This window comes from Muntiacus reevesi, chromosome 18 (assembly GCF_963930625.1).
Source record: "Muntiacus reevesi chromosome 18, mMunRee1.1, whole genome shotgun sequence".
Taxonomy (NCBI): Eukaryota; Metazoa; Chordata; class Mammalia; order Artiodactyla; family Cervidae; genus Muntiacus; species Muntiacus reevesi.
The window spans coordinates 32,865,316-32,889,090 of NC_089266.1; the positions used below are offsets into that span (position 1 = coordinate 32,865,316).

Here is a 23,775-nt window from a genome sequence, read left to right on the forward strand (position 1 = left end):
GTGACCCCAAGGACTGTAGCCCACTAGCCTCTTCTTTCCTTCAGTATTTCCTGGAGTTTTCTCAGATTCATGTCCATTGAGTCAGTGATGCTGTCAAACCATCTCATCCTCTGTTGCCCCTTCTTCTCCTGCCCTCAATCTTTCCCAGCATCAGGGTCTTTTCCAATGAGTTGGCTCTTCACATCAGATGGCAGAAGTATTAGAGCTTCAGCATCAGTCCCTCCCATGAATATTCAGGGTTATTTCCTTTAGGATTGACTGGTTTGATCTGCTTCCAGTCCAAGGGACTCTCAAGAGTCTTCTAAAGCATTATTCTTAGTGTTTGCTTTTAGTTCATTGTTTGGATAAATTATATATTACTTCTAATCCCCTACTGATGGACACTGAGGTTACCTTCTTTTTCTTTTTTTCCTATTATTAAGATCACTGAGGTCAGCATACCTCTTGAGGCATCTTTTCCTGGTAGTTTCCAGTTAGGCCTATGGTGTACTTTTTTTTTTTCTTTAAAGTCTTTATTGAATTTGTTATACTGTTGCTTCTGTTTTATGTTTTGGTTTTTTGGCTGTGAGGCATGTGGGATGCCAGCTCCCTGAGCAGGGATTGAACCCACACCTTCTGCATTGGAAGGTTAAGTCTTAGCCACGGGACCCCCAGGAAAGTCCTTCTATGGTGTACGTTTTGACTCATGCTGTCATTACTCTTCAGAAAGGTGGTGCCAATTTACAGCCCTCGAGAGTGCCTGCTGCCCCATTCACTGACCAAGACTGGAATTTGCAGGCCTAAAGGAGAAAAATGTCAAAGGGAAACTAGTGGCAGTGTGTTATGCCAACACCCTTATGCCCGAGACACCTGCTTCCTCTCCAACATCAATCTCTCTCCTCCATGCTTTGCTTCTGCCCATTCTTCAAGACCCAGTTAGCACCCTGCCACTCCCAGGAAGTGGGCTGCTATCATGGAAGGAAGGCTAGACTTGAAGGCTGAGGTCCAGATCTTGGCCCTGTGCTTCATTACTGTTCAGTCAGGGCTGACTCGTTGTGACCCCATGCACTGCAGCACGCCTGGCTTCCCTGCCCTGAATTACCTACGAAAAATCTCTTGTCTTCTCAGTGATCCTTATCTCCTAGTCTTTAAAATGGGAACGGTAATACTTAGCTCACAGAATTATATACTTGGCATATAGTGGGTGATGAGTAAATATCCATTTCTTTTTTTTTTTTTAATTGGAATATAGTTAACCCACTCCAGTATTCTTGCCTGGAGAATCCCCATAGACAGAGGAGCCTGGTGGGCGCTATGGTCCATGGGGTGGCAAAGAGTTGGACATGACTGAGTAACCAATCACACATATAATTGCTTTAATTATAATTGTTGTGTTGGTCTCTGCTGTACAGCACAGTGAATCAGCTGTATATATACATATATCCCCTCCCTCTAGAGCCTCCTTCCCGCCCTGCTCCATCCCACCCACCTAGGTCTTTATTTTCAGGTCTCCCTCGGTTTTTCCAGCGGATGTAGTTTCTCTCCCATCTCCCTGAGCCCTGGCACCACACCCACCACGGGGCACCTTTGTACTTGCAGACTTGACCTATGAGTGATGTGAGTCTTTGAGTCCATGGCGGTAACCTAGGCTCTTCAGTGAGTTGTTCTTCACCCCTCAGACACCTGGAAGGTTGAATGAATGTGTGTCAGAATCACTGTGGTTCCTTCTGTCAGACTAAAGGGAGGTCTTAATGAGATGTCTTGCCACCTCCAAGTGATGCTGTGGGTTAGGTGAGCAGGACCCACATCTGCCAATAGGATTCATGCCTGGGGCGGGGGTGGCGGCGGGGCACAGGATACCTGGGCCCTTTCCTTTGGGATTTGGTCAGTAACTGTGCCCTGGAGGCTGTGTTTCTTACTTTTGGAACCTGTTCTGTTGAGTCTCACTTCCCCAAATCCCCATACTCAGATGCTCAGTTGTGTCTGACTCTTTGAGACCCTGTGGACCATAGCCCGCCAGGCTCCTCCATCCATAGGCTTTTCCAGGCAAGAATACTCCAGTGGGTTGCCATTTCCTACTCCAGGGGATCTTCCTGACCCAGGGATTGAACCTGAGTGTCTTATGTCTCCTGCACTGGAGGCGGCTTCTTCACCACTAGCACCACCCCGGAAGCCCAGGTCTCACTTAGGACCCGGGTATGCAGTTTTCTGAGTCTTGCAATGGGTGAGGGGCAGTCTTCTCCGGGCTGTGCCCCTCCTTGTCCACCTTCAGCCTGGCCTGGCCTGGCCTTGTTGGCGGCTCGTGCCAGACCCTGGCACCAGGGGCCAGTCAGAGCTGGGGGGGCCAAGTGGGGAGCCTTCTCGGGCACAGTGAGGGCCCTGTTTTCCTCCCCCACCTCGCCGGGGGCCCCCGTTCACTGCAAGGAGAGTCACGCTTTCCCCCTTGAGATAAGAATAGAGCCTGCCTGTGCCCCAGGACAGAGTCCAGCTTCTTCAGCCGGGCCTCCGAGGCCTGGCAAGGGCTCCCAGATGGTACTGGCATGAGTGGGCCCTGGCCGCCTGCCCCGCCTGGCCCTTGTGCATTGTGTGGCAGGGACACTGGTGCAGTGTGCGTGCCTGCCCGGCCCTCCACCCACTGCCCAGAGCCCTCTGTCTCCAGGCTATGCTCAGGATGGAGGCGCCTGGCCTGGATCAGCTCCCCCAGGCTCTGTGCTGCCCCTCGCCTTCCCCAGGGCCTCTCACTCCACCCTCCCAGGCTCACCTCCTGTGAGCAGCCAGGCCTGTCTTTTCCTGGAAGGGAGGGCTGAAGCTGTGGCTAGGAGCAGAGAGCAAGAAGAGGCCATCCAGAGGGCTGAGTGTTGAAGGCAGGGGACCCAGGGGACTCTTTCTGCCACCCCAAGGGACAGGAAGCTTCCAGCAGGGGCCTCAGATACAGTGGTGATGGGGTGCTGGGGCCTCTGCCTTTGTTGTCGTCGTTCAGTCATGTTGACCCCATGGGCTGCAGCATGCCAGGCTTCCCTGTCCTTCACCACTTCCTGGAGCTCACTCAAACTCATGTCCATTGAGTCAGTGATGCTGTCTAACCTTCTCATCCTCTACCGCCCACTTTTCCTTTTGCCTTCCATCTTTCCCAGCATCAGGGTCTTTTCCAATAACTTGGCTCTTCACCTCAGGTGGCCAAAGTAATGGAGCTTCAGCTTCAGCATCAGTCCTTCCAATGAAATTCAGGGTTGATTTCCTTTAGGATTGACTGGTTTGCTTTCCTTGCTGTCCGAAGGACTCTCAAGAGTCTTCAATACTGCCTGTGTCTGAGGTGGGAGCTGGAACAACCTTGCAATCACGCCGACAGCAGGACCAAACCAGGAGCTGCTAACCAGGCACAGGGCATGGAGTGTCCCCTGGCTCTTCTTGTGATCATATTGGGGGATTCCTGGTGCCCTTTCAAATTCTAAGGCCAGGCATCTCAAACTATGGTCCTTGGACCAGCATCAGCCGTAGACCTGCTCAATCAGAAAGCAGTGGGGCCCTGAAATCTGTGTTGAGCATGTTCTCCAGGGACTTCTGTTGAGCGTGGGAACCCTGGAACTGTGCTGATTTTGAATATAGTTTTCAGTGCTTTTTCCAGAGTCCAACAGGTGACTCATGAGTGTTGAGGCTGTGGCAACCTTGAGGGCCCCATCTAAAGACATTCAAGTAAAGAGATATTAAAATGCATGTTTGAATATGGGGTCCCCCATTTAATCTTAAAAAAACAGAGATCTCAGCCTGCACATTTACATGTATTTCAGTTAATTTGACAGCATGTCCAGTCATGTTTGGGGTTTATGGGGTGAGAAAAGCCAAGGTTCAAGGGTGTCAGTAACTGGTTTGTGCAGTGTAGGCGTGGTTGGGAGCCAGGGTTTTCCACTTTGCACTGGGGGCTTTTCAGCCTCCCTCCCATGGTTGTTGACCAAACCTGCCACACACATCAACCCAGGTGTTTGGGGGCGATGTGCTGCTAGCGAAGGATGACTGGGTCCCTCCAAGAAATGCTGGCATAGATGCTAGTTCCTCTCCCAAGAAGAAAGCACTGTTTGTGAGTCTTCAGTGGGAGGGCGGGATGAAGGCAGATGCAACGGCTGACTGCTTGAGTTTCCGAAGCACCATCCCCGGGTTGGGTCTGGGAGAGGCAGAGGACCACGTTCACAGATGGGAAAGTCCATTCTCAGGGTTTGGGTCATATAGCTCATCAGTAAGTCATGTCCTCTGATGTTCTTTTCCTTCCGCTTTGCCAGCTGCAAGGGCTATGGTGCTGATGGCCCTTGGGGCATGGGGTTTGATGGTGCTAATGAGAGTGGATGTTGTGTGACCTTAAGTGAGAGGTCAGGCTCTTGCCACGTGCTTTGGGGGCCTTGTGTCACTGGTCTACAGGGCTCCAGGCAGCCCTCAGCCCACCGCTTCCTAAGTCTTCCCCTGCAAGAATGGGTCTCAGTGAATTTTGAGATGGCTGTGCTGCGCCATAGGTAGGAGAGTTGCCAAGTTCCTTACTGGGGTGTTGGAGGCCCCCAGGAAGCACCTGGAATTCTGAGATTTCACTAGAAATCCTGGGATTGGAGAAGCAGGGAAGAGGTTGATGAGGAAGAAGCAAGCAGTCTCAGTGGCACACAGTTAGATCTTCAATACTCCAATACTCTTAACTAAGTAACAAGCCTGTGGCCTCACCAATGGGTGCGTGCTATCGCTTCAGTCCTGTCTGACTCTTTACGACCCCTTGGACTGTAGCCTACCAGGCTCCTCTGTCCATGGGATTCTCCAGGCAAGAATAATGGAGTGGGTTGTCATGCCCTCCTCCAGGGGATCTTCCTGTCCCAGGGATCAAACCGGTGTCCCTTACCTCTCCAACACTGGCAGCCAGGTTACACAAGTGGCTAGGCTATTTTAAAACAGATCTGTCCAAAAAAAAGAAAAGAAAAAAAGCAGGTCTGTCCAATCAAAAATATTTAAATAGGGGCTTCCCTGGTGGTCCAGTGGTTAGGACTCTGCATTTCCGCTGCAAGGGGGCACCAATTCAATCCCTGGTTGGAGGACTAAGATCCAAAACATAAAATTTTAAAAAATTTAATAATACTAGACAGCATTGACATAGCACTAGTTGTTTTTCAGGTGCTGTTCTGGAGACTGTACATTTATTTATTCTCTCATTTCATCCTTGCAATAAACCTATGAGTACTGCCAGGCCCGTTTTATGGGGAAATTGAGTCACAGAGCAGTGAAATCATTTCTTCAGGGTCCCCCAATCAACGACAGGATTTGTACCCATGCCATCTCTCTCCAGAGTGTGTGACCTGAGTGACTGGTTGCTGTATTGACTCTGTATGTGCCTGCCACAGAAGGGCATGGAGCTGTAAGGTGTGAAGCTCAGAGCATCTTTGCCGAGAGTCATCACCAGGGTCTGGGGATTGAGTCCTGGTCTAGCTGAACCATTTAGGGGAGACTCAGTAACAGGGCTTCCCAGTGGTAAAGAACCCACCTGCCTATGTAGGAGATGTAAGAGATGCAGGTTCAGTTCCTGCTCCCGGAAGATCCCCTGGAGTGGGCATGGCAACCCACTCCAGTATTCTTGGCTGGAGAATCCCATGGACAGAGGAGCCTGGCGGGCTACAGTTCATTGGGTCGCAGAGTCAGACATGAATGAAGTGACTTAGCGCACACACACGCAATAACAGGGAGGGATGGGAAAGTGACGGTGCCCCATCTTCTCAAGTCTCCTCCAGTTCTGGAGAGAAATGAGACTGGAGGGTTTATGGCAGGGCAGAGGGAGCCTGGGGCCTGCCCTGGTCCCACTGGATGAACAGTGGAAAGAGATGGATGATCCAGAGGCCCCAAGACTGTCAAGGGTGTGCATCAAAGGCCAGTCTTGACTTTGCTTCACACAGGAAGAGTCTTTGTGCTCAGTTCACTTGCAGTCTTCCAGTGGTTAGTGCCACTGATAAGAGAGTTCCAAATTGTGGTCAGAGACTTGAGCTGCCAAATGCTTTTGGTCCCCAGAGGGCCTAAGTGCAACATCCTCCATGTCATCCTCTGCCCCTGGGCTGCTGTGGGCTGGGGAGTGAGCACAGCTGGGCAAGAGGAATCAGAACCTGCTCGACAGAGATGCTCCGAGTGGAGGGGAGGGGATGGTGCTCCTTGGGAATGTGTTGGTCTGCAACATGGAGCGAACAAGTGCGTCCAGAGGCCCTAAAACCAGTTGATGCTTTGGGATGGTAACCAGGCAGGGTGTAAGGACAGTCTGTAGGCAGCTTCCGTAGAGACCACTGAGTTGTGACTTCTGCTAATCCAGGTCTGGGTGGTGATGGGGGCATGAAGTGGGAGGGAGAACATGGGCCAGGCCCTTTGACCATCAATCCGACACTCTTGAGGGGAGGGGAGGTCTCTACTGTGATTGGCATGCTTGCAAGAATCCTGTGGATGATGAGCTTCTGCTCTTTCGTCACCCTTCTGGAATTACTGTCTTTAACTTCTGTCTCCTTGGATAAAATGTGTAATAAAATATAATAAACTGTAAAAGAAAGCATCTTCATGAAAGCGAGGCTGTGTGTGGGGCTGACCTCCGGTGAGCACTCAGCGACTGTTTGAGGGAGGGAAGGTAGAAAGAAGGAGGCTGAACAGCTAGATAGTTCTTCCTGGAAAGAAGGTGTTTCTTCTTGAAAACAACTGTAATATTTTGAACCGGTTAGAATTGCTGCCTACCATCCCAATCTGCTCTGAATTCCTGATTCCCCTTGTTCTATTTGTTTTCTTCCATCACTTCTTCTTTTTAAAAATAATTTTATTTATTTTTGGCTGTGCTGGGTCTTCATTGCTGCTCAGGCGTATCTCTAGTTGCAGTGAGAAGGGGCTCCTCTCTAGTTGTGGTGCTTGGGCTCCTCATTGTGGTGGCTTCTCTTGTTGGAGCTGGGGCTCTAGGGTGCACAGGCTCCCAGGCTCTGGAGCCCAGGCTTAGTAGCTGTGGCGCACGCACTTAGTTGCTCCTTAGCATATGCGATCTTCTCGGATCAGGGATTGAACCCATGTCTCCTGCATTGGCAGGCAAATTCTTCACCACTGAGCCACCAGGGAAGCCCCTTCATCACCATTCTAATATTCTTTATAGTTTATTTATTGAGTTGGCCAAAAAGCATCTGAACAACTTGGCCAGCTCAGTATTTATTTTTTATTGTCTGCTCCCTCTACCCCCATGCAGAAGTCAGTGGTCCACGCAGACAGGGTTTTTCCCCTTCTGTTTGGTCACTGACATGCCCCAGATGTCTAGGAGCAGTGCCTGACCCTGGGTAGGTACTCCCTAAATATTTGTCAAATGAATGAATGGACGAAAGTGCCAGGGAACACTAAATATTTGTCAGATGAATGAATAGATGAAAGTGCCAGAGAAGGGCTTGGCTTGTGCTGTCTGTCCCTGAGGATCCACTTGCCTTTGATGTTGGAACATGTTGTTCTCAGGGAGGAGCAGACCTGCATCACCTGGGAGGGGCCCACACAGTCTGGCCACCTGCCCTTGGCCCTCTTTGTCCTCCTGATTTCCTGGGCCCCTCGGGTAGGACCATGTTGACACTGTCCAGCAGCTCAGACACAGAAAGACTTTCCAGGACTCGTGGGCTGGACAGTGAGGACCCTTGGGGGCCAGCCAGAGCCAGACCAGTAGTGAGGTGAGCTCTCCTCAATTGAGGATCCTAGAGTCTGTGGTCAGACCGCATTCCTGAATCCCACCTAACTCCCCCCTTCCCCCCCGCCGCCCCGGCCCCCCTTTCCCCACAACTCAGATTCCACCCTCTGGGCTGTGAGAAGTCAAAAAATTCCAGATTGAGCAATGGTAGTCTGAGACAAAATCCCTGTTGACTCAGCCTCTGTCTTCTTGTCTTGCAACTGGTGACTGACCCAAAGGATTAACCGTGGTCATCCTGGCTGGCCCCACACCCCAGGCCGCCACAGGGCCCAGGCATGTCCCATTCCTCTCAGGGTCAATCCCAGACCCCAGTCTTAGCCTGGTGGTTGGGCCCAGTCCGGATCCCTGGCAGCACCCCCATGAGAGCCTTCAGCTGTGGCCAGCAAGCCCATTTCCAGCCTGAGCTCATCAGTTTTGCCCCTGACCTCCTGACCCATATCCAGTCGGCATTGCCATTCCGCCTGTCCACGCCACCCAAAGCCTGTCCTGCTCCATAAACTCCAAGTCTGTCGCTTCAGCCGCTCTGGCCAAAAACCTTGACAGCCCCCTCCCCTCGCTTTCTCTCACATCTCGTATTTGGTTTGTCAGGTAAGGATGTGAGCTTCTCCTTCTAGGTACAACTTAAAAAAAAATAAAAATTCCAACCACTCCTCACCACCCCCACCACTGTCATTTTGCTCCCAGCCACAAGCACCAGCATAGTACCCTTTGATGTGAACGGTCGCCTCCTGACTAAGAACATCTGGGTGGGCCTCCACGATAGCAGAGTAAATGCTGAAGAGGTCCCCACCGCAGCTGACGAGGAGCTACACAGTCAGACACGTGACTGCCCTGACTCTGGGGCCTCTCCTCCCCCTCACTCGCTCGCCTCCCTCACCCTGCCTCTCTGGCCTTCCTGCAGATGTTCCAGGCACACTTCCTCCTCAGGGCCCTGGCAGCCTGCGCGGCTCACTCCCTGCAGTGAACTGAGTAATGGTCTCCACAGATGTCCGTGGCCTAGTCCCCAGAGCCTGTGGGGACGTTACCTTACAAGGCAGACGGGATTCTGCAGGTATGAGTAAATTAAGGCTCTTGTGATGAGGAGGTGGTTCTGGATTATTCCGATGGGTCCAGTGTAAGGACAAGGATCTGTAGAAGAGGCAGGCGGGAGGATCAGGTCTGGCGTAGATGTGACAGCAGAAGCTAGAGATTGAGGATGTGGGGAAGGGGCCTCGAGCCAAGGAATGCGGGCAGTGTCTAGAAGCTGAGAGGAGAGGCACGGAAGCGGGTTCTTTTTAGGGCCTCTCGAAGGAACTGCCTTGCTGGTACCTTGACCCCTTTCTAGGCCTCTGACCCCAGAACTGGAAGGCAACGCATTTATATTGTAACTTTAAGCTTCTTTGTTGTTGTTTTTTAGTCACTGAGTTGTGTCCGACTCTTTTGCGACCCCCAAGGACTGTAGCCCACCAGGCTCCTCTATCCATGGGATTTCCCAGGCAAGAATACTGGAATGGGTTGCCATTTCCTTCTCTAGGGGATCTCCCTGACTCAGGGATCAAACCCACATCTCTTGCATTGACAGGCGGATTCTTTAGCACTGAGCCACCTGGGAAGCCAATTCAGTTCAGTTCAGTTCAGTTGCTCAGTCGTGTCCAACTCTTTGTGATCCCATGAATCACAGCACACCAGGCCTCCCTGTCCATCACAAACTCCCAGAGTTTACTCAAACTCATGTCCATCGAGTCGGTGATGCCATCCAGCCATCTCATCTTCTGTCGTCCCCTTCTCCTCCTGCCCCCAGTCCCTCCCAGCATCAGGGTCTTTTCTAATGAGTCAACTCTTCGCATGAGGTGGCCAAAGTATTGGGGTTTCAGCTTCAGCATCAGTCCTTCCAATGAACACCCAGGACTGATCTCCTTTAGGATGGACTGGTTGGATCTCCTTGCAATCCAAGGGACTCTCAGGAGTCTTCTCCAACACCACAGTTCAAAAGCATCAGTTTTTTGGCCCTCAGCTTTCTTCACAGTCCAGCTCTCACATCCATACATGACCACTGGGAAGCCAATTAGTTTGTGTTAATTTGGTGCTGCAGCCACCAGAAACTAACCCACTCTTTCATCTCTTTTGAGTCTCTTGCTCACCCCACTATGCCCACCCCTTTACCCTACTCTGTTCTTTTTCTCCATCACTTGTCACCTTTCAACAAAACTGAGTCATTTACTCATCTATCCAGCTGTCATGTGTCTCTACTCACAGGGATGTAAGTTCTGTTAATGTTACGACATTGCTGTCAGAGTCTAAGAGACCTTGTTGATCTCTAAACACAACCTTATTTCATCAGAGTGAGATGAGGAGGGGTCCTGCCAAAAGCTATGGTGTTGCCATGGTAATTTCTAGAGCCCTGAGGGCTCAAGACCTCCCAGTGCTTCCACTCTCCCAACATTATCTCTTTAGGGCTCCTCCTTCCCGAGGCCACACCCAGGGACAGCAGGGCCTGCTCAGAGCAGGTGCTTAGAGCTTGAAGGCTGGGAATCAGTCTTGGCAGAGTATTCTCCAGGTGAGAATACTGGAGTGGATAGCCACTCCCTTCTCCAGGGGATCTTTCCCACCCAGGGATCACACCTGTGTCTCCTGCATTGCAGGCCGATTCTTTACCGTCTGAGCCACCAGGGAAGCCCCCCTTTCGCTTGGCAGAGGAGTTGGTGGGTGAGGCAGGGTCTTACAGGAAGCCTGGAGATTGTCTCCAGAGAGTAGGGATGGGGAAGCTGATGGTCTTGTCCCCAGTTGCTTGGGTGGAAGATGGAATGTTTGGAAGAAGGAAAGGAAGAGAAGCTATGAAACAGTAGTGATGGGCAAGCAGGTAGGACAAGAGTTGTGTACCCACGATGGGCATCTCGGCTTGAGGACCCCAAATGGACATGGCACATGGCCAGGGAGGAGCAAAGGATACAGAAGACCTTCTTTTTAGAGGGCCTGAGGTTTGCTTCCCCAGGACACAGCTGCAGGGTGCAAAGGGTGACCTGTTGGCTGTGGGAAGACTCCTTCCTGCTGTCTCCTCCAGGGAGGACATGGTTTGAAAGGCTTCCTGGATTGGGGAGGAGAGGTGACATTTTTGCCCCCCTCCCCGCAGGCTGCTGATGAAGTGCGGTTAGTGATGAGCCTACAGCTGTGTTTTTGCACCGCTCCACCCTCCCGTCCACCCGCCCATCCCACAGGGCTCCCCTCCTTCCTCCCTCCCTGGTCCTCCCCCTGCTGGCGAGTGACTCACTCTGCTCTTGTGCAACAGCCCAGGCTCTCCGAGCAGAGTTGTTTTCCTCGGTGCCATCAGCTCCGCTCCTGATTTATGTCTTTCCATTTGGGTTAATGCTTTCCACATTTGGGTCTGAAGATTAGCGTGTGGCTCAGGGCTGCAGCCACCAAAACCCCAGCGCCCCGCTTGGGTCTGGCGTGGGGAAGCCAGCTAGCCAGCCAAACAGAGAGCCAGACAGACAGAGGGCAGCTTGGAGCTTTACCTGGAGGCCATCCTGCCTCTGGCCAGCCTCCTTGCCTCCCGGAGGAGGCAGAGGGAGGGAGTCTCACAGCCCCCACACCCAGCTTGCCTGGGACTCGTGCTGTTTCCTGTGAAGGGCTCACAGCGGAGGGTGTGAAGAGGTAATTGCCCGAGCCAGTGACTTCCCATCAGAGGAGCTGCATCGTCATCGGGAAGTGAGAGGCACAAGTCACAGGGTGTGGGGAAGTGATATCTCTGTGGCTGTGAAAGCTGCCGTACAACACGTGTGTGTGTGTGTGTGTGTGTGTGTGTGTGTGTGTGTGTGTGTGTGAGTTTCTCTGTCTCTTCGTGGAACAATAATATTACCTTTGTTGCCATGGCGTTGTTGTGGGGGTGGCTAATTGGACGCAGACCTGCTACGGGCTGGTGTCCATAGTGATTATCGGACGCAGCCATGGAACCCACTTGCATTTGCTGCCCTAGCTTGAGAGGCTGGCAGGGCATCATCGCCATGGCAGTGGGCGCCCTGGGGTAGGGTGGCACCCTAGTCAGAAATGGACCCAGAAACCAGGATTTAGGCAGGAGCAGGAGCAGCCCTGATCACTTCCAGGGTTGGAACACAGCCTAGGTTTGCCGAGGACCAGGGTTTAAGGAACTCCTCCTCCTCCTCCTCCTCCTTGGAGGCCCTGTACCACAGGGGAGCAGACGGGGCGTTCGTGGCACCGGGAGGGCCGGGGGTTGACTTGAGGCTGCTTGCTGTGCAACTGGTCCCCTGGGCCTGCTCACCTGGCAGGTGACGTCTTCCCACCGAGGTTGTAGCATCTATGCAGAAGGAGGTGCATGGGGTAGGTTTTAAACTCTTTGTTGAGTGCAGATCCCAGGAATGTATCTTTGTTAGTTTTATTCTTACTGAATATGTCATATCCAGTTGAATTCTGACATTTGATGAGCACTAAGAAATACAGAGGGCTTCCCAGGTGGTGCTAGTGGTAAAGAACCCGCCTGTTAATGCAGGAGACATAAGAGATGCAGGTTCGATCCCTAGTTCAGGAAGATCTGCCAGAGGAGGGCATGGCAACCCGCTCCAGTATTCTTGCCTGGAGAATCCCATGGACAGAGGAGCCTGGCAAGCTACAGTCCATGGGGTCGCAGAGAGTCAGACATGACTGAAGTGAAGTGAGCACATTCTTACCGACTAGGTGATATATAGATGAATTCTGACATTTGATAAGCACTAAAAATAGAGTGAACGTTGGCCCACCTCTTACCCCTGTCCTTTATCTCTCAGTTCACCTCCCAGAAGTGAGCAAGTTATCACTTTCTTGTGGGTATGGAGGAAATCATGCAGATGTTTGCAAATGTACATTTGTTTTTACTTCCCTTCATATTGTGATGGCTTTCTCTTCTTCACCTTGCGGCTGCTGCTGTTTTTTTAAAACCCTGTAACAATAAATCAATGGAAAGAGCATCTTTTTGTTTGTTTTCTGAAACACCTTCCTGCCTCATTTCACTGATGGGCCTTCCTTGAGGAATTTCGATGTCCACAGATGTCCGTGGCAGACCCTGACCTGGGCCTTGTGGACACAGGCGTGAACAGAGCAAGCCAGCCCTGTTCCAGTGGAGCATCTCGTGTTGTCTTTTCAGTAATGAAATAAGCGGAAAATCATGATCCTTAGGCACTTAGAACTTTACCTCGCCCTGTTACAGAAAAGGAAGTGTTAGTTTTCTCTTGCCGCAAATGTAGTAGTTTCACATCCCTTCCATAGATCTGAAGAGCCAGAGTCTGAAATGAGTCATGAGGTTAAAATCAGTGTCCCAAGACTGGCTTCTCCTGGGGAACCCTGGGTGGGGGGACGTTCATCCATTCCTTCTTTTTCCATCTTCTAAAAGCTCCTTCTAGGGCTCAGGGCTGCATGTCCTGTTGCTTTTTCTCCCCATTTATGGCCTGGTGTTGGCTTCCTTCCCTCTTTGACCTTATCTCCTTCTTATAAGGACCCTTGTGAGTGTATTTAGGGTCTGGCCAGATAACCTTCTCATCTCAAATTCCTTAGCTCAATTATACCTGGCACGTCCTTTTTTTCTTTTTAAGGTAACATTTGCAGGTTCCAGAGATTAAGATGTGGTTCCATTTGGGGGCCTGTTTTTCAGCCTGCTTCAGGGGGTAGCTTTCAGTTCTTGTAGAAGAGCAAGTTTGTGTGAGAGAACGTCATTAACCAAGTCGGGCCTTTCCCAGTTGTTCCCTATTGGTGGAAATGGATAAGACTTGAACCACTCCTTGAAGTTCTGATGTTCTAAATCAGTGCAGCTCACTGTTTAAAGTGGCCAAGACATGAAAACCTGAATGTCTGTCGACAGACGAGTGGATAAAGATGTAGTACATATATACAATTAAATATGATTCAGCCATAAAAAAGAATAAAATCATGCCATTTGCAGCAACATGGATGGACTCAGTTCAGTTCAGTCGCTCAGTCCTATCCGATGTTTCGAGACCCCATGGACTGCAGCATGCCAGGCTTCCCTGTCCTTCACCAACTCCTGGAGCTTGCTCAAACTCATGTCCATCGAGTCAGTGATGCCATCCAGCCATCTCATCCTCTGTCATCCCCTTCTTCTCGTTCCTGTCTTCAGTCTTTGCCAGCATCAGGATCTTTTCCAATAAGTCAGTTCTTTGCATCAGGTGGCCAAAGTATTGGAGCTTTCAGCTTCAGCATCTGTTCTTCCAGTGAATATTCAGGACTGATTTCCTTTAGGATTGACTGGTTTGATCACCTTACAGTCCAAGGAACTCTCAAGGATGGATTAGAGGTTATCATGCTAAGTGAAGAAAGTCAGAGAAATACAAATAACATATGTCACTTATATGTGGAATCTAGAATAGGACACAAATGAGTTTATCTACGAAAGAGAAACAGACTCACAGATATACAGAACAGACAAGTGGTTGCTAAGGAGTGGGGTGGGAGAGGGGTGGATTGGGAGTTTGGGGTTAGCAAATGCAAGCTATTATATATAAGGTGGACAAGCAACAAGGTCCTACTCTATCACGTAGGGGACTATATTCACTATCCTATGATAAACTATAATGGAAAAGAGTATGAAAGAAAATGTTTATGTGTGTACGACTACATCACTTTGGTGTACAGCAGAAATTAACACAACATTGTAAGTCAAATATACATCAAAAAAAGAAAAGAAAAGAAAAGAAAGTGGTGCAGCTTGCAGTTGTGTCTCCGCATCACCTGGGGATTGTGGGGAAAGCCCAGAAGCCCAGATCTTATCCTGTGTTCACAAGCCTTGACTTGTGTCTTTGTAAACTCTTCATTGACTCTGCTCCTCAGTGAAGTTTGAGAAGCACCCCTCTTAGGAGACGTCTCGGGGATGATAATGCGTGTGGTGGTGGGGGGTATGTGTGGGAGGTGGAACGTCTGGTCTTGCGTGAGTAAGCACCGAAGCCGGGCTGCAGACAGGAAGCGCTGGAGGAGACCAGAGGAGGGGCCTGTGTCTGCAGAAGCAGTGCCACCGAGCCACACCTGGGAGGCAGGCGAAGGTGCGGCTGCATGGAGAAGCAGGAAGGTTACTCCAAGCAGAGCGGAAGACTTGACGGCAGCGCAGAGGTAGGAACAGGCATGCAGCCTGTGGGGACGCGGAGGCTGTTTGGGGCCAGAAGGGACAGGAACAGGGGCCTGGGCTGACAGGAGGAGCACTTGACAAGTTCACCTGCGAGTGTTTGCGGGCTTAAGATAGGGCAGAGGCAGGATTCTGTCCGCAGCGCTGTCGGCGGGGATGAAGGCTGGGCGGTGGCGGGGAAGGTGGAGAAAGGGTGATTTAAGAGGAAATCTGAGTGGCGTAGGTCTAACAATCAGCTAATACTAATTGAGCAGGTGTGTTGGGTGCCGGAATGCTGTGAGCCAGCCGGACGAGGTCCCTGATGTTGGAAGTCTGCTTCAGGGTGAGGAGGCGTGGGTGGAGTTGGGCAATAAGCAGACAAACCCAAATAAACAAGGAGGGCCTCAGCCCGTGGTAAATGCTCTGCAGGATTAAATTGGTTCCTGTGGTTGGAAGTGACTAAATGGTGGCTTCTTTAGATCGGTGCTTGTGGGGGAACCTCCCACTTAAGCCGATGTCTGGATCCAGCCATGGGAACAAATTGCTGGGGGAAAGGCAGAGGTAACAGCCCCATGCCAGAGCCATGAGGAAGGTCTGAACTTTTCCCAAGGAGCAGCTAGGACAGCGAGGTCCAAGCTTAATCTGCAGCGATAGAAATGTTCTGGTCATTTCCTGGTCATCTGTTCTGGTCATGTGGCCACCAGCCCCATGTGACAGCTCAGTACTTGAAAGGTGTCTGGGAATACTTAGGAACCGAATTTCACATTTTATTTTAGTTGTCACTGTTTTAACTTTAAAAAAGCAGCATATGGCTGGGAACCACACTGCATTGAACGGCACAGAGCAAAGAAGGTTGGTGTGGCTAGAGGGGATGTGGTATAAAATGATGAGGGATCGGGTAAGTAGAAGGGCAGACTTTATTGCTTTGTGAATTAGGTGAAGTAGTTTGGATTTCTTTTTTCAAAGAGCAGTGCAAAACCTTTGGATGACTTTGGTTGAGGTAATCTGATGACTGTGTTCTAAGTTCTCTCTGGCTGCCCTGTAGAGAGTAGGTTGGAGGGGATGGAGAGTCAATTTGAAGATCATTGTGATGATACAGGGAGTGGTGTTGGTGCCCTGGAAACGGGGTGGCAGCCCTGGGTGGATAATGGATGAACTTTGGAGGTGGATTGACCAGAGTTGAGAGGGATTAGATTGGGAAGGTGGAGAACTTGACCCTGGGTAGCAACATTGTGAGAAGTCTGCTCAGAAGTCTGGCTAAGTCTCAAAGTCTGGGTAAACTGTACCCAGATCCCTGACCTGCAGAAACTGAGACTGCATGTCTGTTGTTTGAAACCATTGAGTTTTGGTTTAATTTGGTACACAGTGGGCTTCCCTGGTTGCTCATTGGTAAAGAATCTGCCTGCCAGTGCAGGAGACGTGGGTTCGATCCCTGAGTTGGGACGATCCCTGGAGAAGGGAATGGCGACCCACTCCAGTCTTCTTGCCAAGATAATTCCCATGGACAGGGGTACCTGGTGGGCTCCAGTCCATGGAATTGCAGAGAGTCGGACATGACTGAGCACACAATACTCTGATATGTGGTAATATTATTTATTATTATTTGCTTATTTGCTAGTAATTCTATTAGTAAAATAACTAGTAGAAGAGGCAAAGGCAGTGTCTTCAAAATCCTTCATCTCCTGGCTTTACTTTCCTCTATGTTGGTGGCATTTTCTAGCTTAGTCACCTCTTCAGAAAGATGCTAAAAACTCTTAGTAATTCCAAGGAAAGAGGAAAATCACCGGGCAGCTTTCCAGTGGAGCCTAGGATGGCATAGTTGAGACGTGGGGTCATCCTAACCCCCCGGACTGTGGAAGGAATAAGAATGGTACCCAGAGGAAAATTAAGGTCAGCTGATTCCAGTGGGAGAAGAATGGAAATCTACCCGACGTGGTGACCAATGAGACGTGGCAGTGATGGAATCCTTGATGTGAGCCTGGAAGGCATTTGAGGGGAGAGGTCCACCTCTCAGGCAGAGAGGGAACTGAATGGCTCGTGTCATCAACATCAAGGGAAAAGTCTCATGGTATAAAGGCAACAGCTGCAAGGAGCTTGGGGGAATGAGGTCGTGGGAAGTGGTGATCCCCGCGTTAACTGTGTGTGAGATTTTGTGTGCCTGTGTCCATGCCAGGACATTAAGAAGAGAACATGGCAGTGAGGTGCCAGGCAGGCAGATAGGGACCATTCTTTTGAAAAGTCCAGCAGCCAGATTTTGTTCTTCTGTGCTAATATGCGAGGCTGCCAGTTGCAGGCCTAGAAATGTAATGAAATTAATCACAAAAAGGCAAGGCTGCCAGGAACCATATACATCACTTGTTTCATCATCTGTTAAACCTGAATTATCCCCCCAAGACTTCTTTTAACCTAAAGTTTCCGTTTCCTCCTTCTGAGCCTTCAAAAGTCCTAACAAGTAGTGGGATAGCTGCCTCTCTTCTTCCCTCTTTCCTGATTGCCTGTGAAGGTGCTAAGGAGCTGGACTAATAATAAGCTTGGAATATTCCTCCAGCCCAGCAGGAGCGAAGAGAGAAGTCCTGGCCCTGTCCTGTCCCCATCATGTGCCTTTTGGTATGAAGTGGAGCCTGATTGTGAGTTTGGGAGGAAGTTAGCTGTCATGTTTGAGCAATGTTTGGTTTGTGAGAGAACAAAGATTTCTCAGGAAATAAAATTGGGCAGAGGCATCACACGGACTGGTCACAGGGCGACTAATCTTGTAAAAATCATGAAGATACAACTTTTTTTTTTTTCCTTTAACATTTTATTTTGTGTTGGAGTATAGCTAGTTAACACTGTTGTGGTAGTTTTAGGTGCACAGCGGAAAGAGTCATACACAGACGTGTATCCATTGTCCCCCAAAATCCCCTCCCGTCCAGGCTGCCACGTAACACTGGACAGAGTTCCTTGTGCTATACAGTAGGTCCTTGTTGGTTATCCATTTTAAATATAGCTGTATGTGGATGTCCATCCCAAACTCCCTAACTATCCTATTCCCCCCATTTTCCCCCACCCCACAACCGTAACTTCTTTCTCTAAGTCTGTGAGTCTGTTTTGTAAGGAAGTTCATCTTTGTATCATTTCTTTTTAGATTCCACATATGAGGGATGTCATATAATATTTCTCCTTCTGTGACTTACTTCACTCAATATGACAATGTCTAGGTCCATCCACGTAGATGAAGCTTTCTTTTCAAGACCAAGTGTTATGTGCGGGCACAATGGCACTGTTGTAACTGCCTGGGATGGCTCGTTTCCCTGTGGTATCAGGTGTATTCCATAGAGCAAGCGTGCGGAGTGTTAGAGGATTCACTTCATGCCTGACCATCCAACTTGGCCACCTGAGCAAGAATACTAGGGGAGAAATAAATTGGAAGAGGAATTAAGAATTCCAGTTCGTCCCTCACTTCCAGCCTCCACATGGAGAGAGGCTGGCTGCCTCTGCCAAATCCACTCCAGGCCAGTGGAAAGATGCCCCTCTCAGGTCACTTGACACTGTGACCCAGTTTAAACTTCTCACCAGCCAGAGACGCAAAAGTCCCCGCCTGCTCCGGCTGCCCCCTTCAGCCTGTGTAGTGGTTGGAAACATAGCAGGGCTTTCTGCCTCACCTTTCCTGGAGCTCCGCGGGAATGCGTCCTGGCTTTGCAGGGGCTGGGGGGGCAGGCACTGTTTGGTAAACAGGGGTGGGACTGGGGGAGAGGGGGTACTGGACGGGCGGGTCCCCGACTCCCTCTGCCTTTTTCCAATGACTCACGGCCTGTGATGCTGGAAGGGGCCTCTGGGATAGATCATCTGCTCCAGCAGGCTTATTTCACAAGCGCGATTTTAGAAATAGGCTCAGGGGCAGTCCCAGAGCAGTGTAGGGGGAAGGGGACCCGCCACTCATGCCCACTCCCGGGGCCACGTGTGCCCCTCAAGGGCCCCACGTGTGCCCGCATTTATTAAGACCCTGATGCTGGGAAAGATGGAAGGCAAAAGGAGAAGAGAGCGGCAGAGGATGAGATGGTTAGATAGCATCACCTACTCAATGGACATGAATTTGGGCAAACTCCAGGAGATAGTGGGGGACAGAGGAGTCTGGCGTGCTGCCGTTCACAGGGTCACAGAGTCGGACACAACTTAAGCGATTGGACAACATCAGCATACGTGTATATGGCAGGGATGGGGTGGGAATGAGTTTGGTTTTGGACATGTTGAATTTGAGGTGTCAGTGGTCTGTGTTTCTGAAGCAAAATGTGGTTTATCAGGCTTCCCTGGTAGTCCAGTGGTTAAGAATCTGCCTGCCAATGCAGGAGACTTGGGTTCAATCCCTGGATCAAGAAGATCCCCTGGAGGAGAAAATGGCAACCCACTCCAGTGTTCTTGCCTAGAAAAGCGCGTGGACAGAGGACTCTGGCAGGTCTACAGTCCAGAGAGTCGGACACGACTTAGCGACTAAACAACAACAACGAGGTTCTATATTCTCAGAATAGAGGGTAATAGGAGTTGCTATTTTCATGAGGGTGACAGGAAGGACCTCCGGTTGCGAACGTTTGAACAGAGGCCCGAATAAAATCAGGGATCAAACCTGTGGGGTCTGAGAAGTGTATGTCTGTGGGGTGGGGAGGAGAACGTGTGGGCCAAGAGTGGACAGGGCCTCCATTGGGTCTGGAATAGAGGGAGATAGGAAGGTGGGAAAGGACTGGAGGCATGACATGATTTCTCTTAAAGACTGAGATGAAATTCACCCAACCTAAAATTAACCTTTTAAACTGTAAAATTCACTCATACTTAAGTGTATTTGCAATATTGTGTGACCATCTCTTCAGTCTAGTCCCAAAACATCTTTAGTAACCCCAAAGGAGACCTTGTACCCTTAAACACTCATTGCCCATCCCCCCATCCCACCCTCCCCACCCTCCCCACCCCACCAGTCCCCCCCCGCCCCCCACGCCCTGCTTGAAGCTCATGGTCTTTAAAGATTTTTTTTTTTTTTTAAACTATCTTCTTTTTCTGTCTGGTGGGAGGAATTTCTTTTGGCTTTAAGGTAGGAATGGTGCTTGCCTTGGGCAGGTGGCTTGTTTTATCCTAAGGACATGGAGGACCCTTTAGCCAAACACATTTCCCTCTTTGCTCTGGCTGCAAAGCTCCAGGCCAGATTTGGGGGCCACCCCTTCTAGTGTGGAGAGATTGGACTGGAGACGTCCCTGACCACAGCCAGACCTCATCTCATTTTTCCTGCTACAATTTTCTCCATCCACTATGTCACTCCCAGGGTCTGGATCAGGGAAACGGGTCATGGAACTCTCGCTAATTCTCTCCCCTCCAATCCATCCTCCCAGCTTCTCCCCGCGCTGAAATCTGACGTGCTGCACTTGACCATCTTGCTCCGGGGTTTTGTGCCCACACCACGTGTCCCCCCACTGCCAGCATGGAAATCAATGGCTCCAGAAATAGCATGCGTGGCAACCCGCCCTGGGTCATTAAGGGTGATTTATCTCTCTGTTAGAGACGCCGGACTGGGTGAGGATTTACCTTGAGTCCCTTCATTGCGCTGGGCTGACTGAGCCTTGTGAAAAGAGGCTCGGTAATTAGGCCCGCGTGGAGCATCCCTCAGCCCAGCCTGTGTGGGTTTAATGAGAGTCGGCCAGAGGCCAGGGAGCTTCCTATTGGCACGCGTGGTCCCCTTCTCCTGAACCCTCATTAACTCAACTTAGGGGCCCAGAATACCGGATGGTTGGGAGATGAGGAGGTTGCCGGCAGCTGGGTTCCCTGGGATCTTGTACCCCTGCTCCGTCCTCCTCCTGACCCCAGCCCACCTTCTTGGTGCCCCTAATAGAACCTCAGTTTCGCTGGCTCGGTTATGTATTCTCCCCCACCTCTTTTTTTTTTCTTTTTAAAGACGCACAGGCCTCTCCTTCACCCTCTTTAATGTTACTGAAATTGTACCTGGTGCAGTTGTACCCTGACAGTGAGGTTGGGGACATCTGCTCTGGGTGAAACCCCAGCCTTCCTTTTGACCTAGCCCATCAGGATTTTATTCTCTCCCCTCCTTCTGGCTATACTCCCTAACAGGTGGATGCATTTCTTATTTTCAATTATTTTCTTATTAAAGGATGCTTAGGGGCCTGGGGGGTTGGGCTTCCCTGGTGCCTCAGGAGTAAAGAATCCGCCTGTCAATGCAGGAGACAGGGGTTCAATCCCTGGGTCAGGAAGATCCCCTGGAGGAGGAAATGGCAACCCACTCCAGTATTCTTGCCTGGGAAATCACACGGACAGAAGAGCCTGGTAGGCTACAGTCCATGGGGTCACAAAGAGTCGGACACATCTGAGTGACTGAACACCATCACATCATCAGGGGCCTGTGGATTTCAGAACTTAAAGGGCCTCTGACTTCAGCCCTTCTTCCATTTCTGAGCTGTAAAGGGGTCGTCGTTTCTGAGCTCAGTGGTGGTGGGCTGACTGCCTTCTGAGACCTTAGGCTTGCTGAGTCCATCCTTTTCACAGTGATGAAGGCTTCAGAACTGTTTGAGGGAGCTGTTCAGAAAGGCCTCTTCATTGTTTCATTCATTCATCATCCATCATGATTCAGTGAATCTTTATTGAATGTCTTCAGTGTGCAAGGCATGTCTGCTGGGTGCAGTGTAGACAACCGGCATGGGCACCTAGACCCCTGCATCCCAGGGACCGACAAGCTCATTGCCGAGCAGGGCCAAGTCCATGCCAAGCTCCAGCTTCAGCCTTTTCTGGCACGTGTTGTTGACATGGTGATGATGCCTACTGCCTCTCAAAAAGCTTCCCGGCCCACTTCTTCCCTGGTGATCCCATCTTCTGGGAGACATGTGCCTGCTCAGCAGAAATTGAGGCAGTTTGTGTATACAACACCCGCCCCACACACAAACACACGCCACCTGGGGAGGTCAGGCCCAGCTCCCTCTGCAGTCTGGGCGGGTGGGATGTGTCCTTCACGGATAGCTTCTTTTGTGAGTTTTCCCATGCACACCTGAACCTGTTAATGAACTCTCCTAAAACTAAGTGGGAATCACAGTTGTTCCCTTTGTTTAGAGGGCAAGGGGCCGGAGGGGGGAACCTTTCGTGTAACTCTTCCCTGTATCTGCCGGTGCCTTGGGGAGGTCCTTTGTTAAATTGACAGAACCATTTTTATTTACTTGGGAGCCACGGAAAGTTTTCCAGGTTGGTCTGAGGGGATCCTTGTAGCTTCTAGGCCTCCTCTGCCTGCAAAGGCCTCTGGAACTGGGATCTCTTGGGAATCTATGCTTCAGCTCTTAACTACTCACTCCATGCCCCCATATGTTCTCTAGTTCAGGTAGCTTTGATGCATGCCTGAAATCATGCCTGACACCCCAGCAGATCTCTTAGCACACCCATCAGGATCCATGAAGAAGCTTTGGTCTGAAACTGGATTTCTGCACTGACTGCAGTTATTACCTGTTTCATCAGCTTGTGCAACCTGAGTTGATTTGCTTTTCCCATCATGTTTAGTGGGCTTCCCTGGTGACTCAGATGATAAAAAATCTGCCTGCCATGCGGGAGACCCAGGTTCGATCCCTGGGTTGGGAAGATCCCCTAGAGAAGGGAATGGCAACCCACTCCAGTATTTTTGCCTGGAGAATTCCATGGACAGAGGAGCCTGGCAGGCTGCAGGCCATGGGGTCACAAAGAGTCAGACACGACTGAGCATCTAACACATGGTTTTAACTGAAACTCTGCTCCTATCCCCTCTGTTTAGAGAGCCCAGAACAAACTCAGGTTCCTTATGATGGTTTGAGAGCAGGGACCGCGCCAGGTATTGCAAATGCTGTGCCAAAGCCAAGGAAACGTGATCTCTGCTCTCAGAGCCTCAGAGGGACACGCTGAGACCCTGTTTACCCGTCCTCCCTGCTGCAGAGTGTAAGCATTCTCAGCTGATTAGCTAATGACTTAGGACTGGGCTAGTGCGATGCCAAAAACGTGAGTCACTCACTTACAGGTATGGGCAGCAGTGCGCATGCTCCGTTGCCATGGGAACGTGAACATGTATTCATCTCCAAGCCGAAAGAATTTACTTCCACTCCTCAGGGATGTGGATGGTTCCCACATTGTTCCTCTTCTCCCTAAGGCTGCAGTGTCTTCCCCCATCACCCCATCCACTGTGACACTTCCCTGGGTCAGTGTCCTGACCCAGTGTATGCATTGCCCCACCCCCAACCCTTCTACTTTGTGGGTGCAGCCAACATCCCATTGTGCCTCTGATACCCAAGTTGAAGTCCCAGTGACCTAATTGTGAAGCAGGAATGTTTTCTTGAGGCCAGGCAGCCTGATGAGGTGACAGGAGCCAGACTTTAAAGTTTGAACAGATTTGGCTCAGGTTCTGGCGCTGTCACTTATGAGCTATGTAACCTTGAAAAAAAATTTTTCTTCCTCTTTAGTGTCCTCATAGATAAAGGGGGGTTAATCCCTATGTTGGACTTCCTGGGTGGCTCAGTGGTAAAGAATCTGCCTGTAGTTCAGGAGGCACGGGGTTCGATCCCTGGGTCAGGAAGATCCCCTGGAGAAGGGAATGGCTACCCACTCCAGTATTCTCGCCTAGAGAATTCCATGGACAGAGGAGCCTGGCAGGCTGCAGTCCATGGGATCACTAAGGGTCGGACACAGCTTAGCAACTAAACACCACCACTGCCATCAACAAATCCCTGTATTACCAGGTTGTGGGAAGGATGAAGTTAAAACATGTCAGTGTGCTTCATGCGTCACCGAGTATATTTTCTTATTCTGTGCCCCAGCACCCTGGGGTGAAGCAGTGACACTGAGCACCCTGAGGCATTACCTCTGACTTCCCAGGTGGTGCTCGTGGTAAAGAACCCATCTGCCAGTGCAGGAGACTTAAGAGGCGCAGGTTCAATCCCGGCTCAGGAAGATGCCCTGGAGAAGGAAATGGCAACCCACTCCAGTATTCTTGCCTGGAGAATCCAGTGGACAGTGGAGCCTGGCAGGCTGTAATCCA

The 23,775-nt window shown here is 50.6% G+C and overlaps 1 protein-coding gene across 6 annotated transcripts in view; it reads left to right on the plus strand.

Annotated features, from left to right (window-relative positions):
• Positions 1-23,775, plus strand: part of GAS7 (growth arrest specific 7) — a 201,330-nt gene that overhangs the window by 44,152 nt on the left and 133,403 nt on the right. For 2 of the 6 annotated variants that reach the window (XM_065909443.1, XM_065909446.1), the window contains exon 1: positions 15,539-15,611. The exons of 3 other annotated variants lie outside the window; for them this stretch is intronic. Coding sequence is in view for 1 of the 3 variants with exons in the window: in XM_065909446.1 (XP_065765518.1) it covers positions 15,568-15,611 (44 nt within the window). In the remaining 2 variants the exon portion in view is untranslated. Of the gene's footprint in view, positions 1-11,296; positions 11,312-15,538; positions 15,612-23,775 lie in introns of those variants that run through there. One more of the 6 variants, XM_065909445.1, reaches the window with a different exon arrangement.